We start from the raw sequence: 17,481 nt of genomic DNA, 5'->3' as shown, positions 1-17,481 counted from the left end.
ATACGTATTTATCATTTCATTACTAAATCTCTACCAAATTTCTATAGATTAAGCCTAGAACATTAATTAAATGATTTTGGCATTTTGCTTTTCTTATTATAAGTTAATCTGAAAAACTATAGCATTAACTATTGTGCTCTCTCTCACTCTCTCTTTTTTTTCCCACTTTCATTATTTGTCTGTATCCAGCAATTTCTATGGAAGAAGGTAAGAAATAGTATTTGAAAAAAGAAACCCTCATCTCCAAAGTCTTGTAGAACTTTTGTATAGTTTTCTTAATTCACTTCAATTCAGTTTAGCTATTTATTAAGCTCTTCCTATATACCTAGTAGTGTTCCAATCACTAAGATCTTAATTTGTCAAAAGATGTCAGTCAAAAGAAAGCACACATGATGTAATTGTCCTAACACTGAGAGGAATAGAAGAAAATAGAGATAACATTTATATGCAGCACATGGTAAAAATTCAATAAAAGTTGTGAAACTGGCTTGCTGTTTTGTGTCAGCTGTTTTACACACACTGTCTTAAAAATAACCCTGTAAGGAATTCGTGATTGTTCCCATTTTATGGATGAAAAGATTGAAGTCCAAAGAAGGTAAGAGTATTGCCAGATGTTGCAGGCAGTGTAGTCTGGATTGAAGCTTCTGTTTCGGAGGCAAATGGAACCTCCAGTTATTACTTCTCTCTCCGAGCCCAGACACCCAGATGACTCATTATGATGCCACACACACACTTACAAAAGCAAGAAGGCAAGATGCTATCTGCTTGTGGAGGGGAAGAGAGGCTAGAAGAGCACTCCCCTAGGCACCCCCACAGCTCAATCCTGAAACTGGAAATGGGCAGGTCTTTGGAGAGGCGGGGTCTCTGAGGTCTTGGTGGGTTACAAGCCCACTGTCTTAATCTGCTCAGGTGGCCATAACAAGATACCACAGACTGGGTGATTTACACAACAGACACTTTTTTTCTCACAGTTCTGACAGCCAGAAGTCTAAGATCAAGTTTCATCTGGTCTGGTTTCTGATGAGATTTTCTGGCCTGCAGATGACTGCCTGTCCTTTTGGATTGGGGCCCCAATCAATCTTATGACCTCATTCAACCTTAAAGGCCCTGTCTCCAAATACAGTCACACTGGGGGATAGGACTTCAACATATAAATTCGAGGGGGATACAGATCAGCCCATAACACATACCCTTTGCCAATAGTGTGGAATTGTTGATTTTGAGAGAATAAAATCAGTGTCTGTCTTGGATCCCAGGCTTGCAAGTTAGAAAAATCAGGGCTACTTGTGCTGTTACTGGAAATTCACTCGTGTAAATTCCTCTGTAAAACAGGAATAATAATAGTAGTTTTCTTTGATAAAAAAACAAAAAAACAAAACATAAAACCTCTAGTTATGTCTTAGGAACTAATAAATTCACTGTTGTTATAAAATACTAATCTGAAATATAATCTCTGAGTAATTATAAGGAATTGAATGGCAGCTATGTTACTTGTTTATCTGTGCCCCTACCTCTATAAAACAGTATTATTTTGTAAAAATTTTTATATTGCATATGTTACTTAAAAACCGTAGTTAATGATATGGTCTGTAAGAAGGTGGTGATAGGTTTATTATGTGACTTGATAATATTATAGCTTATTATACAGATAATTACTTGCACTTTTGGAACATGATAAGACTTATTTATTAAACCACTATTTATTTCTCACCTAGGAAGTGCTGGGCACTATGGTAGGCACAAGATGTACAGTGCTTTCTGAAAAAAAATTATTTTTTCAAAACATACATTTACATTAACCATTTTCATATTAAAAGGAAAATTCAGTTCAACTTAATAAATAATTTGTCATGTACCTATTCTGCGCAAGACACTGTACTAAGCTCTGTAAAATATGTAAAAATTAGCAAGACAGTTTATGCTTTTAAGGTACTATCTAGGAGGGCAAATAAGACAAATACTCAAATGGTTGTATTATATTATACCTATATATTAGAATAGATGTGTAGTAGCAGGGAGTTCAAGGTAGTAGGAAGAAAATGCTATGCAGTTCATGGCAGAGATAATCATTTTAGTTAATGTTTGAGATGGACCTTGAAGCATTACAGGCAAAGGGAACAGCATAAGCAAAGGTACAGAGGACTGACTGATGGTGGCTACTCTAATGGGAATATAAGATATGTGAAGGAAAGAAGTGGACAATAGCCTTCAAAGTTGGGTTTGGGTCATGTTGTAGAGGGTTTTGAATATTAGGTGGGGTTGGCTTTAAAAGTTATGGTCTCTTATTCTCTCATATATACCCTAGTTAAAGGTAAAAATAGTTAATTTTTTAACATTATTTTTTATATATTATAATATATATTATTTATTTATTATTTATTATTTTAACATTTATTGAGTGCTTACCATACACCTGAGCTTTTCATACACTATCTCAGTTTATCCTCACTTACATGGGAGGTGTTGCTACCGTCTCCATTTATAGATAGAAAACTGAGGCTTGAGGTAAACTAATTTGTCCATTCATAAAGCCAATGCTTTTAAAATGTTAACCATTTTATGTTATGTTGCCTTCTATACCATAGAGTTTCATTGAATATGGTGGAGCCCTTTTTATCTCTCCAAGTGAGCAAGCATAAGGAATATGCTTGTTGTAAGAGTAACATTATTGTAAGGTGGTCTGAGTTTTACTGACATAAGCCTATACGTTGGGAAACTCATACATTTTAAGTTCTATTTTTCCCTTACTGTCCTCTTTTATAGAAGATGACATGAAGATTGATGAGAAGTGTGTGGAAGCAGGTAACATTTCCTTTTGATAGAGTTACCACCAGGAGGAATATGAAGCACTTCAGCAGTAGATTCTCTGACGCAGAGTTGGCCAAATGGGGCCACAGGTTTCCTCTGGAAGAAATGTGTAAAATGAATTCCCCTGCGCCTGCCTTTTTCTGTGGTTCTGGCACTTGGAAGGGAGGCACAGCTGTGGGAATGTCTCCAGGCTCCAAGACCAACCTTCCACTAAGTGTTCTAGAAAGCAGTGTCTTAGAAATGATCACCGGAACATTCAGTAATACTCAGGTGTTACATTCAGTAACATTCAGGTGGAATGTCTGGAAACCACCATGCTTTTGTGAAATACTATAAAATACTGAAATGCCAATTTTTAAAAAGCGACATATAGTTTTTGTTATTGTTTGGTACCATCTTCTGGTGGATTCTAGTATAGATAAATAGTAGTGGGTTCCAAATTTTTGAGAAATATATGAAAACTTTTTACATTTCTATACTTTTTTTTTTGTAAATTGGGAAAAGGTTTTCCAAATTTAGTGGCATAATGAAGATTGGCTCAAGAATCACCAGAGTATTGTTGGGACAGTAGTTGGAGAGTCCTTAGTCAGATAAGTGAATTTGTCTTGGCTTTCTGGGCTAATCTAGTTTTTAGAAATTAAAGAACAATATGAAATCTTTAAATTGTGGGTATTTTAAAGATTCACATATACTTCCCAGAACAACTACAGAATAATGCTGACACCATATTTATTTTGCCAGGTACACATTCGGGTTTTTAAAAACTTACAGTAATATTCATTTCTTTCTATAATTTTAATTTACAATTTTTATTAGGTAATACATTCACATATTTTATAATTCAAAAACTACCAAAGTATAGAGTTCCTCTCTTTCCCTTCTCCTCTACTCAGTTTTATTTCTTGAGGCAATAAATGCTCTCAGTTTCTTCCTGATCCCTCTAGACATATTCTGTGCATGTAAAAGCGATGATGTATATTTTTTCTCCTCTCCCTACCATCATCCTTACCATCTTTCAAAAATATCTTTAAAAAGAACAGAACAACAAAAAAGACTTTTTGATGGTACACTATACACACTCTTCTGTCCCTGGCTTTTCCCCTTAGCATCGTATATGATTCCATCTTGGTACATAAAGAGCCTCTTCCTTTGTTTTTAACAGCTTATTGGTTAAATAAATTATTGTGCATTTATATAATCACTTATCAGTAGATGTTTGAGTTATGTCCAGTCTGTTCTATTACAAACAATGCTACAACAAATAGCTTTGTAAATATATTGTTCCACATGGTATGAGTAAACCTTAGGTGCAGTATCGCCTGATCCAAGGACACAAGCATTGGCAATGTTGCTATATATTTCAAATTGCTCTCCCTCTACATTCTAGTTTCGTAATCCTTAATATCTCTTTAAAATGCTAAAAAGAACTGTTTTAACTGAAAGTTGGTTTACATAAAATCTTTCCTTATCGCCTACACAAGCCTATGCAATCAAACCAATATACCCACTCTCCTTGCCACATTCCTGTTGCTTATGGTTCCTCCCCACCCTCTACCCTGCCCCAACCTTCAGTCAGGGTGCATCTCTCCTCCATCTGAAAGCCCTCTAATAGCAAAGCTGTGCACTGACAATCCATTGGAGTTTCCTGTGACATTCTACCTTTCCCTTCCCTCTGAGCCTCTTTTACATTTTATTTAGTCTCTTTTATTTTATTTTATTGATTATAGCCTCATACAGCATACCTGCTTATTGTCATAGCCCAGCTACTTAATACCACATATCTCATTTAAAAGTTCAATATGCCATAGAGACACCACTGACTTGGCCTTGATTCAGGAAAGATTTTTAGAAGTTAGTGTGTATGCAGAAGCATAGGGTCAGGGAATTCATCTGTTAAAGTACAGGCTCAGTATTGATAGTAATAAAATGACACTTTTGGTTTTTTTTGTGTCCCCATGGGAAACCATAGATGAAGAAACATTTGAATCTGGTAAGTAAAAAATGAATATTTGGTATTGACTTTTAAGAGTGTATTCCAGATATTGGTATAATTTAAACACACATTTAGGGATATGATACAATAATTGTTTAAATACCTCAACAGTATAATTGTGAGATATTATAAGCTTCACCTTAACCAGTGCTTCTTTTGGGGCATTTTGGAGCTCTTTGGGATCATTTTTTGGTTGTCACATTGATTTGGGGCACTGGCCTTTAACTGGTAGGACTCAGGAAGGCCAGATGTCCTGCAGTGTGTGAGACCATCCTGCATAATATTTTTAATGTCCTATTGGACAAAACACATTACAAATATAAATGAGCAGTTCCTTAACACACAATAGTGATATACATTTTCATAAGACATAACATGAAAAGCTCAGTTGTTTAGAAGACAGTCACTATGGAGAGAGACATTTGAACAGGATTAAAGAAATTGCCTTGCAACTATTGAATAATTTACTCCACACATTCTGTCCTCCGTACTGATAGTAAATAAACTAGAAAGTGAAGTATCTATGCTGATTGATTATTTTCTTTTACTTTAAAATGTTATTTGTTATTATTGATGACACATGGTATCACCAAGTGTGTGATACCAACATCAGAGTAATGTTGACATCATTAGTAATGAAATAGGTCTCACAGAGTATTTTGAAAACTGGCAAACTTTTGGAGCATGTTAACATTACTCAACTGCTCCCAAGTATATTTCCTCCTTTTCTCCAGTTCATCAGATTATAATTGCTTTGGTATATTATCCCTACTTCAATTAAGGCAATTTCCCTTTTATATACAAGTAAACCTGGTCTGTCATTACTTATCAGAGCACTTTTTATTTCAGAATTTACTGTTACTTTGCCTTCTATTTTTCTATACTTCATATAAGGAATATTTTCACTTCCTTTAATCCATGCTTCTTCATTATAAGTGGGTATAAGCATCTAATAGTTTCTTATTCATAGTTTCTTATGTCTTCTAGAGAAGTCATGCCTGAGGATTAATATTTTGAAATACACATTTTTAAAATATAAATGAATTCTTTTTAATTTTTTTCTTTATATTAAAGTTAGAGTATTGCATTGGTTTTTAAAATTAAGTGTACAATAGATTATATTAATTTGATTTCATAAGAATCGAGAGATTGCTACAAATATTGGTTATAAAAAAGATGGCACTAAGACATATGGAGTTGAGAACTATGCACCTAAATTATATACTTACCATTTATGTTGTTTCTAAATTTTCTAGTTTTTGGGATGCCTGAGTGGTTCAGTCAGTTAAGCATCCAACTTCAGCTCAGGTTGTGAACTCACAATTCATGAGTTTGAGCCCCCATATGGGGCTCTCTGCTGTCAGCACAGAGCTCACTTTATATCCCAGGTGCCCTTCTAAGTAAATAACTCTTGATACCCATTCATGATGCTTAATTCTGCTACTTAGAGCTCTTAGTGGGCAGTTACATTTCTTCAGTTTTGATCTCAACTCTTTTCTGAATTTAGTGTCATGTGACCTTGAATTTCTCTGGGAGGTAATGATATAATCTAATTAGGAATGCCAATTAAAAAAAAAAGTAACAGAAAACATGAATATTTAAGATATCTAGAAAACAAAGAAAACAGCACACTTTGTGTTTAGTTCCCTTGTCTCCAATGGGCTGGCTGGAGATGGACATGTGTCACTGGACCCAGTGAGGAGTAAAGAATGAGGATGCTTAGGCTAGAGGCTGCTGCAGCACCTCTGGAGCAGCAGCATATGGCCTCTGGGAGAGAAGGAGAGAGGAGGCTCAAATCAGTTGCCTTCCTATAATTTCTCTCTCTCAAGCCCCATTTTAAGCCAACCAGTGGAGAGGAGTCTTCATAGATAAAATCTTCAGGGAAAATGTAGATACGTGACTTTCAGAACAAGTCATAGTCCTCAGAGCAGCAGTCAGGTCCCACGAGTTCCTGAGTCCCAGTTGTACGTTGTTCATTTGCCTTGCCAGACCTACCCAGGTTACAACTTTCTCTAAGAGAGACATAAAAGCCTCATTTTTGTAACTTGTTTTTAGTGGATGGCCAACTCGATCTTCTCAAAGACTTAACTTTTTCATGTCTGTTTTTTCACTTATCCAAATATCCAGAGGAGCTTTCAGAAGGTAATTGTTTGTTTTTATTTCCTGGGTAAGCCAAACAGAGCTATATTTAAGATCTTTCAGTGCCTCCATGTGCATACTTGACAGGATACACTTTAAGATAAGATGTATTTTGAGGGTGAAAGCAGTGATGAGATATTCCATTTCACAGAAAAATATTTAAAAGTGAACAATGAAAGTAGTTAAGCTTTATGAATATATTCCTGAGTAAACATTTCCTTTTAAACTTACTGACGTATTTCAGTGCTTACTTAATAGAAGATGGAATTAATTTTGGTGTGTTTTCTTTGTATTTTAAGATGTACATGAAAGAAAGGTTAAGAAGAAAAGGTTGTATATGTTAGTTCATTCTATGAACAGTGGCTCTTTACATAGTACTTCAATGATCAGAACAGAGATGCATAAGTGAAAAGGAACATCTATTAGTAAAAAGTAACTTGAAAATGATGTTTTTATACCATTTTTTTTCCTGGAGTTTATATGAATTTTTCTGAGACTGCAGTGGAAGCAGAGACAGGAGTTTAAATAAGTTCTAGATGCTTCAGAGCCACTGGGATCAGTTCTCCTCACTCTTGTTCCTCAGATTCTTGGACAGTCAGACACAATTGGCAGCCATAGAGCAAATACTAATTTTATACAGAATAAACCATTTTATCAGGGAGAAACTTAAAACCCCCCTCCAACAAAGGGATTAATTAAAGGTCCTGCAGAATACCATTTCCACAAGTTTAAGCCAAAGCCAGTTCGTCTGTTTCCTGTTTTAAGTCAGTTTTCTTTGGGCATGTTTAAAAATGTATACCAAATTTTTACTTGTTTTGACTATGGCTCAATATCTTTCTTGTAACTTTAAACAAGCCTAAAATAGCTCTTTGTTTTAATTGTACTTGACAGAATATATTCTGTGTATTGCTAAAATTCTGGAGAGTATTTCTGCATAGTTTGGGGCATGTGATAGGCTGCAGAGTGCTTAGGATATTCTTTAATAAGCCATTCAGGATGAATTCAGCTGTGCTGACATCTACTGAAAGAGCGTCACTTGCAGATTTGAAGATAATTTCATGCATCTGTTCTAAGTAAACTTCTCTTTCTCCTCCTCCACATATTCTGTTCCTGCCATTCTCTGTGTTTCAGACAAGGAGGAATTTGTTGGCTGTGATCAGAAGTTCTTTATTGGTAGGTGATGATTAATAAGAGGTGGGTCTTTGTCACTTGTTAACTTTTTAGTCATACCATCCTGACTCTCTTCTGAAAGCTTCTTTTGTTGATGGACATTTCCAAACTTGTTCCTTGTTCTGGTTTCCCTCTATCCCCCCAATTTTTTGGGGGGGTTAGTATTCTGATGTGTTGATCATTCATCATAATTCATCTGGTTTCCACTGGATATCTCTTATTATTCAGCAAACACAAATCTTTTATTTTCTTCCAGACTGTTTCATGACATATTTGTCTTACTCTAAAGAGACCAATTGTCTGACTACCAAACTTAACTTTGATGACCACATTTCTATATTCTGTCAATTTGGCAGAGGTTTCTGAAGGACCCCTTTAAAGGCTCATGTAAAACCACACTGGGCCTCCTTTTCCATGAGACAGTGGGGCAACAGCAGGATCTATAAAGTGAAATGTTGGTTCCCCGGGCCAAGATGCACATTAGAATCATTGAGAGAGCTTAGAAAAACAACAACAACATGGGACCACTTTTCTGTATCCCTTTGAGGTTAACTCAGCCCCAACGCCATTAAGTATGCTAAAAGGGAAGGCATCCGCACAAAGGTGGGAAAGAAGCAGCCTGGGGTGGGGCATCACCGAGCAGTATTAGGAGAACGTTTATGCAGGGGATGATGGTGGTCTGGTACAGGTTGTCAGAGCCAGAGCAATGTGAGGAGGACAGCTGCCATCACTTGGGTTCTGACACCTCACAGCCTCTACAAAGATGGCCTCCTCACCTAGCTTGGGTTCTGACACTTTCTGCCAGGTTGCTGACACCATCCGTCCCCATCCTGCACAAGTGCTCTTGACTAATAAGTAAATGTATTGAGGACAATCAGTGTCAGGTTTCTCACTGAGAAACATACAGAAAGTGGGGAGGTGGTGGTGGCTGGAATAAATCCCGCAATGTCGAGGTGGCTTTGTGGGTATTGGTGTGAACTCATGGTGTTCGACATATACAGATACAGATATAGATGTGTGTGTGTATGTGTGTGTGTGTGTGTGTGTGTGTGTGTGTGTGTGTTTGTGTTTATACATATACATATAGTCCCTAGCTCTACCTATTGAAAGGACCTGGGAACAGCTCTTTTTTTTTTTTTAAATACCAGAAAGCTCTGTGATTCAGCAGGCAGGTTAAACAGGATTCTAGGAGTTCAGAAATCATGGTTAAAGCATCCAACTCTGCCACTGATGACATAGTTGTGAGCAGCCCCTAACCCATGTCTTAGTGTATCCATCTGAAAAATGTGAGTGATCAGCCTGCTCCCCCATTTCTATCCTGGCCCAAGCCACTATTCTCCCTCATCTGGGGCACTGCAAGGGCCTCCTAGCTGCTCTCCCCTGAGCCCACACTTTGCATCCTCCCCAAGCAACAGAGGAATTCTTCAGACACATAAATCAAACCATGTCACACCCATTTCTCCACCACCCAGTGACTTTTCATCCCATTTGGACCACAATCCAACACTCTGCTTCCTCTCCAACTCCACTTCCTACCCTTCTCCCTACTGCTCAGGACCCTGCCCTACTTGAGCCTTTCTGTGCTTCCCCAAACACTCCTTTCTCTGCACCTTAGCAGTTGACGTTCCCTTCGCTTGGGCTGCTTTCATCCCCAGATGCCTCCTGACTGGCTCCATTACTTTATTCCCATGTCTGCTCGATGTTACCTTTTCACACACACTTTACTTGAATTCCCTCACTCCCCATGAAGAAACACCCCCATCACTCCACTGCCCCTTCTTCTAAGCACTTATTTTTCTTGATGTGTTTACTTTTGTTTCTCCTCCTCCATAAAACGTAAATGTCACGAGGAAATGAGTTTGATTTAGTTGACCGCTAGAACCCCAGCACCTGGCACATGGTGGGCACAGGGTGCAACTTAGCGGCAACATGTGGGGGCATTTTGTTATTTTTCCTTCTGTTCTCTTCTTATTTTCTACCTTTAGACAGACGTGATTATGTTAATTAACACTTGCTGGTTGCAGTCACTGCAGGCGCCATCAGGCGGGGCAAGAGAAATAATCTCTCCTACCTGCATGTAACATCCTGTGCGTTTCCACCCTCCCAGCTGGCTTCCGCCGGAGCATGCGCCTTTGCCGCCGGAAGTCTCACCTGCGCCAGCAGCACGCGGGGGTCTGCAGTGCCAGCGGCTGTCTGAGCGCGTCAGGCGCCCCTTACGAGGAGGTGGTCAGGTACCAGCGACGCCCTTCAGACAAGCACCGCCTCATAGTGCTCGTGGGTACGTCTCAGGAACTGTGTCTCTCCTCCCCCATAGTGAACTTTTCCTTCTAGAGTCAGTGGTTTTGTGTTGGGAGTGGTGGCAAAACTAGAATTCTTTAGGGACGCCAATATAAACACCTTTAAAAAAAAAAAAGCCTGTCTTATATGTGTGTTTATAAATAAAACTTTATTGTCTCATGCTTTTATTGTTTACAATTAAATGTGGTATGCCATGATATACTGGGGGTATTAACAGGTTGTATTATGAAATTTTGTTTTGTCTTTTTTTGACCTGTTTTGAGTTTGTTCTGTAAGCATAGGTGACTATTCCCCCAGACTGCATTAGCAGTCTGTATTAGAAATAAAAATCCTTGGGGTGCCTGGGTGGCTCAGTTGATTAAGCATCTGACTTTTGATTTCAGCTCGGGTTGTGATCTCACAGTGGTGGGATTGAGCCCTGCATTGGGCCTCCACTGCAGGGCATGGAGCCTGCTTGGGATTCTCTCTCTCTTCCTCTCTTTCTGCCCCTCCCTTCCTCTTGAATGTGCTCTCTGTCTGTCTCTCTCTCAAAATAAACATTAAAAAAACCACAGTTTATTAAAAAAAAAAGAAATAAAAATCCTTAAGATCTATTTCCCTAAGAAATTTGTAACCACCTTCTTCAGAAAAATTAAACTTAAAGTTTTCTGGACTATATATGGTGCTAAAGAACAGGGCAAATAGAGTACTGGGGTGACGTGCTTTTGTGACCAAGAGCTCTGCAAAGCTGGTCCCTGCAGCTGTAGTAACTAATGTCTTGCTGCCATCTCTGTGTATTCCAACTGTAATCAAGGGAGGCCCCTGTAGAGCAGAACAACATGCCCTACAGCCGGGACCGGCTACATAATTTGCAGAGCTCAGGGCAAAATGAAAATACAAGGGCTTCTTGTTTAATGATGATTAAGATTTCAAGAAGGCAAAAGAAGAGTATTAAACCAAGTGTAGTATGCTAAGCCTGGGCCCTATGTAATTGCATGAAGTCAGCTCTGACTCCAGTTGCACACAGAGTGTTGACTCAACTATCTATCAGGAAGTATGTCTGGGGGCGTCTGGGTGGCTCAGTCTGTTGGGCGTCTGACTCTTGATTTTGGCTCAGGCCATGGTCCCATGGTTTGTGGGTTCGAGCACCAGGTCGGGGTCTGTGCTGACTGTGTGGAGCCTGCTTGGGATTCTCTCTCTCCTCTCTCTGCCCCTCTACCACTCACTCTCTCTGTCAAAATAAATAAGTAAACTTAAAAAAAAGGAAATATGTCTGAATTCTATAAGTCATGGGACCCATAATTATAGGGGCTGATTTCTGGGTTGTGATGTGATGGAAACTTCATTTGACAGGAAAGGCAGATTGTCTCAGATTATCTGAAATGAGGCCAGAGAATTTTCAGTGTCTGACATTAGATGAAGGTTGCTGAGGTGACTGGTTCCTGCAATTCCCCAGCTTATTTCTGGAATGTTGAAGAAGTGTGGGTTACTCCATGGGTCACCAGGAAAATTCCTAAGAGCTTTCTGGAATTGTTTCAGTTTGTGAGAAACTAAAAACATTTCCCAAAAAATTTGCTCTCAAGTTTTTTCAGTAGAAGAACTGAAATGATGATTTTACCACATAATCATATTTATTCACATCTTATAATTTCTGCATGTGACTTTCTGTATTTAGGACCTTCGGGCGTTGGAGTAAATGAACTGAGAAGACAACTTATTGAACGTAATCCTAGCCATTTCCAAAGTGCTGTGCCACGTATGTGTAGTTTTTCTTTCCTAGCAGTTCATGTTTCGGTAAAACTGTCTTTGTCTCTGCAGATGCACTGATCTCAGTTAACTATGCCATACCATTTTTGTTGTAAAAATATATCAGACACTAGGGATAGTCCTTGTATAATATTCCTAACTATATTTATTTTAATAGAGGGAATTGATTTATTGACATGTAGGCTTTTAAAGGGGGACTTTCTCTCTTTTCCATCTCTCAATGACTATATAGATGACTCTTTAGGAAAACTAATATTTAGCAATAATAGCTAACATTCATTAATTACTTACCATCTTCCTGGCACTGTGCTTGGCTCTTTAAATGCCTTATTTTATTTTGAAAATTTCAATATATACAGATATAATTTTATATAAGTCTGTATATGTGATTATATCATCCATGGCAGGAAAGAGCATGTGCATGTAGGTTCTTCCTCTTCATCTGAACGCAAGAGAGAGGAACTTAGAGAAACCACTTAAGAGCTTTGCATGCGTTCCCTGCAGTTTGGGGGGCATGGAAGACTGATGTCAGAATTATACCTGAAAAAATGGAAAGAGTTTAAAGGAGTGGCCAATGGCTATAGTCTGGGAAGTAGCTACCCTTTGAGAAACCACAAGTGACTAGCTGGCATAGGGATGGATTTGAGATACTCAGTGGCAACGGTGGTGGTGATAGGGTTTGCAGAATAACCCAATGCATCTTCTAGGAGAGCAGAGCCAGATTTAAATATCTACCAGATTTAAATATCTAAGAGAAGCCTATAGTATCCAGCATCAGTATCAGTGAAGTGAGAATTTTCCTGCTCTTTCCTCTCCTTTCTGCACTGTAGCCTTGGACAGTTAGAAAGCTGGAGAGGAATAGTAGAGAGGCAATGAAAGGGAGGAGAGGAATCCTATTCCCTTTCCTGACTTTGGCTTCTCTGACTGCAGGCTTCCCTGCTTGCAGCAAGTCTGAGCCAGGTGTGTGGAGGAGAAGCCTAAAATAATCATAATTTTGATTATTACATGGGAATGGAATTTTATTAGATCAAGACTGCGTTTGTGGCACAGGTGATGGTGGCCTTTTTTTTTTTTTTTTTTTTTTTTAACCTAAGAGTAATGAGAAGAGTCCTGATAACTGCTTAGATTTTCATCCAGGACCAGGAGAAGGTCTTGTCCCACAGAAGGCAGTAGGTGACAGAAAAAGTTGCTTTATAGGGGTGCCTGGGTGGCTCAGTCAGTTAAGCGTCTGACTCTTGGTTTTGGCTCAGGTCATGTTCTCACGGTTCGTGAGTTCAAGCCCCACATCAGGCTCCGCGCTGACAGCATGGAGCCTGCTGGGATTCTCTCTCTCTCTCCCCCTCTCTCTGCCCCTCCTCTGCTCTCTCTGTCTCTCAAAATAACTAAACTTAAAAACAATTTTTAAAAAGTTGCTTTATGATCATATACCATAGGTTGTGCTTTCCAAACACTGTTCACATGTGTAAGAATGGACATTGATCTCCAACATCCAGTGTTTATAGCAACACTACCAACAATAGCCAAATTAGGGAAAGAGCCCTCATTCCACTCATGTGGAATTTAAGAAACAAAATGGATGAACGTAGGGGGAAGGGAAGAAAAAATAAGATAAAAACAGAGAGGGGGGCAAACCATAAGAGACTCTTAAATACTGAGAATAAACCAGGGGTTGCTGTAGGGGAGGTGGGTGGAGGGTGTGGGTTAAATGGGTGCTGGGCATTAAGGAGGGCACTTTTTTGGGATGAGCACTGGGTGTCATATGTAAGAGATAAATCACTGAGTCCTACTCCTGAAGCCAAGACTATACTGTATGTTAACTAACTTGAATTAAAACAAAACCACAGAAGAAATCACCATTTTTCAATAATCTGGATAAAAATAAAATGCCCATGGAACATAGAATAATTGTAAGCAGTATAGCTAGTCATCATTCAAGTGAGAAAATGTTGCCCATATTTTGCTTTCTAAATTGAGTGAATAGTTTTAATCTTAAAATGAATACATCTAGTTATGCATTAGTTCACAGATTTTAACCAACCATATAAAACATAGTCCAATAGAAGCCACGGAGAATTAGTAATCTTAGGTTTATATTTACATAATTTATTATAACCCGAGAATATAGTGTTTTACCAGAATTTTTTTTTTCAGTACAAAGCTATAGGAGAGGTGGCATAACTGTAGGAATTCTAAGTATCTGCAGAGAGCCTTGAATAAAGAAAAAAAAAGATGACTCTCAGATGACATTTGTTTTTTAAACCTCTTGAATGTCCATAACTCCTTTTATCATTTAGGTTCTATGTCAAGTTCCTGCTTTGTCATTTCCATGTGTTGATATTATCAAGTGTTCATATATTTCATTCTTAAACTTTGTCAAGTACAAATGCAAATATGCCATTTTTTTTTATGAACAGGGAGAATTTGTGGCAATGCAGATTAAGGGACTAGAAGCTTTGTGGTATATATAGGACACAGAGTTGGAACTGTGGTTCATTCATCTGTGTGTTCTAGGAAACTAATATATCCAGAACAGAGGCACTCAGTACATGTTCGTTGAATAAATAGATGAACAGAAAATGAATCACTTTCAGTTATTCAGTGAGCTCCTGTGTTCTATACCAAGTACTATTTAACTTGAGGAATCTATAATAAAAAAATGGGACTGAATCCAGACTCCACCAGTCTTTCCCTTCTGGAGTTCCCTAAAACTAATCACCATCTCCCTTGGCTATCAATGCATTTGGGCAAGACTGCAGACAGACTGTCACGGGCTTTCTCCTTTCAATTCAGAGACAATCCGGTGTAGCAGAAAATATTAGTCTAGGAGGAGTCAGAACACGTAGGTTCTTGTTTTCAACTTTGCTTTTCATTAGTCTTGTGTACATGAGCAAGTTACTCTCTAAAATCTTCAGTTAGTTATCAGTAAACTATGGTGATGAAATAGCATTTCATCAAGCTAGCAGTGTGAACAATGAAATGAGATCTTGGGAAATGCATTATCTAAACATAAGATATGCTACCTGGGGGCCTTTAGGCATCTTAGGGCTCACATATAATTCACTCATGCCTGTTTTTTAGTATGAGCAGCTATCCCTTAGGGTCTCCCCATCCTAGCTCAATACCTAATACATTCGTGTCCACACTGTGATTACTTAATAAAGATTTATAGATGAACTGATTTTGATGAGAACTTCTATTTTCTTATCACCAATTTAGGCTCTGTCTTTTTGGTTCTAGCATTTTATTTACCTGTTTATGTATTCATTTATTTACTTTGATTAGAAATATTTATCCAAATGTATATTGGTAATAAACCAAAACATTTCAAAGATTTGAAAACATTTTTTTAAATTCCGTTTTTTGATAGATACTACTCGTTCCAAAAAGAGTTATGAAATGGATGGACGTGAGTATCATTACGTGTCAAAGGAAACATTTGAAAGCCTCATGTATGGTCACAGGTAGGCTATACATTCAGAATCTGATTCTTACCTTTGGTTATTTTACCTTCAAAATACATGCCCCATTTTTATGCATTATTCAAAGCTTCTGGGCCAATTCCTTTTGTTTCTGAAGAGTTAAGCAAGGAAATGTAAATTGATCAACTACTACACTAACTTATTGGGTTGGGAGAGGGAGCAGAACTGAGTTGCCAGTCTTAGAGACTTTGGAGAAATAGTTGAGTCCTAGATCTCCTAATATTTTTTTTCTCCTATTGATTTTCTCCTATTGATAATTCTTCTTGTGCTACCGAAGTCCACATATTTATGTTCTATCTCGTTGGAGTTTATCTTCATGTTACTATGATAGTATTTTACTTGTAGAAAGAGTTCTTGTTTTCCTTGTGGCACCCTTGCAGGATGCTCGAGTATGGTGAATACAAAGGCCACCTGTATGGCACCAGCGTGGATGCTGTTCAAGCAGTCCTTGATGAAGGAAAGATCTGTGTCATGGACTTAGAGCCTCAGGTAGGTCTATGGTAGAATATTTCCCATCTCCCCAAAGTAATGAATGAATGTCTTGCATTTTGTGCATATTGCTGTAGATCGTAGTTGAGACATTTTATTCTTTTAGCCTTTTAGGGATAAGACCACTTACCATATCTAAGGACCAGGATCTTATGTAAAGGAACAGTTGCCAATATCTTGTCTTTAGTTAGGGAATGAGTCTTGCTTCTCAGATACAAAAAGAGAACTGAGCTGGTGGCTATAAAGAAAAGTTAGAATCCTGTTTTGACTTTGATCACAAAGGCATTAAGGAAATTTGTGGAGAGAATAAGATGTTGCTTTACACAAGGAGGTGAGGTTCCCATGTTGTCATATCTGTAGCTACCTCTATGAGACTATATGTGGAGTGAGGCAGGAGTGAGCAAGTTAGGGTAAAGAACACACAATGTGTAGGCTCCATTTTTTGATCCTTGTATTTTGTGGGATTTTTTTTTGTAGTCATTTTAAATATACCATGTGTACTAAAGAGAATCAGGGGATAAGACAATTGTTCTTACTTGGGTCAAGGCTGGTGATCAGTGTGAAGATGTCAGTAGTATCCAATATAAGATAATAGCCAAGGGGAAGGGGAAGTGAAGGTGAAACAGAACTGATCCACCTGCAGAGTTTGTCTTTGCCTCTTTCCCATGAGATTATTTATAGGATCCTATTCTCAGATTTCATAAGGGTGTCATGACTAGTGAGAGGAAGAGCCACAATTTAAACTTAATTTTAATCCTAGAACCCCATCTCTTAATTATTAAAATTTTTATTTTTTAGAGTTGAGGACTTGAGGGCAAAGGAGAATAAATAAAAATAAATTGGCTGAAAATAATTGCTAATTTCTGGTCTTAGAAATTTTGAGAACATTCATGTTGACTCTAGGAAATTAAGATTTCTGTTTTTAAATATGAACCTATTTGTTTGTGTGTAGGGTATTCAAATAGCTCGAACCCATGAACTAAGGCCCTATGTCATATTTATAAAGCCATCTAACATGAGTTGTATGAAGCAATCTCGGAAAAATGCCAAGATCATTACAGACTACTTTGTGGACATGAAGTTCAAGGTAAGATACAGAGAAAATAGACAGATGCATTTTTTTTCTAGTAAAAAAATAATCACTGTATTATTTTCACAACATTCCAGTGTTAAGGAATGTGATTTTTGTTTCTAATGAATAATGAAATGCCCTATGGTTTGTCCTTTTTACTGGATATCATTTGTAGATATTAAAATAATGTTTAATAAATGCTATGATACTATTATTTTTTTTCTAGTCTGGCTTAAGTTAAAAAAAAAATGACCTCAAGCTACAGTTTGCAAAGCCACATGGAAACT

General features: G+C 37.8%; 1 protein-coding gene across 1 annotated transcript in view; it reads left to right on the top strand.

The window, feature by feature from the left end:
- The window catches only part of MPP4 (MAGUK p55 scaffold protein 4), a 38,195-nt gene that overhangs the window by 18,028 nt on the left and 2,686 nt on the right, over positions 1-17,481 (top strand). The window contains exons 12-20 of the mRNA XM_053203760.1: positions 190-207; positions 2,764-2,802; positions 6,929-6,943; positions 8,072-8,113; positions 10,218-10,388; positions 12,063-12,143; positions 15,522-15,615; positions 16,014-16,122; positions 17,075-17,209. Of these exons, the coding sequence (XP_053059735.1) occupies positions 190-207; positions 2,764-2,802; positions 6,929-6,943; positions 8,072-8,113; positions 10,218-10,388; positions 12,063-12,143; positions 15,522-15,615; positions 16,014-16,122; positions 17,075-17,209 (704 nt within the window). The remainder of the gene's footprint in view (positions 1-189; positions 208-2,763; positions 2,803-6,928; positions 6,944-8,071; positions 8,114-10,217; positions 10,389-12,062; positions 12,144-15,521; positions 15,616-16,013; positions 16,123-17,074; positions 17,210-17,481) is intronic.

Source organism: Acinonyx jubatus, chromosome C1, assembly GCF_027475565.1.
Source record: "Acinonyx jubatus isolate Ajub_Pintada_27869175 chromosome C1, VMU_Ajub_asm_v1.0, whole genome shotgun sequence".
Lineage (NCBI taxonomy): Eukaryota > Metazoa > Chordata > Mammalia > Carnivora > Felidae > Acinonyx > Acinonyx jubatus.
The sequence above is the reverse complement of the archived record's forward strand: the minus strand, read 5'-3'. Positions and strand labels throughout refer to the sequence as shown.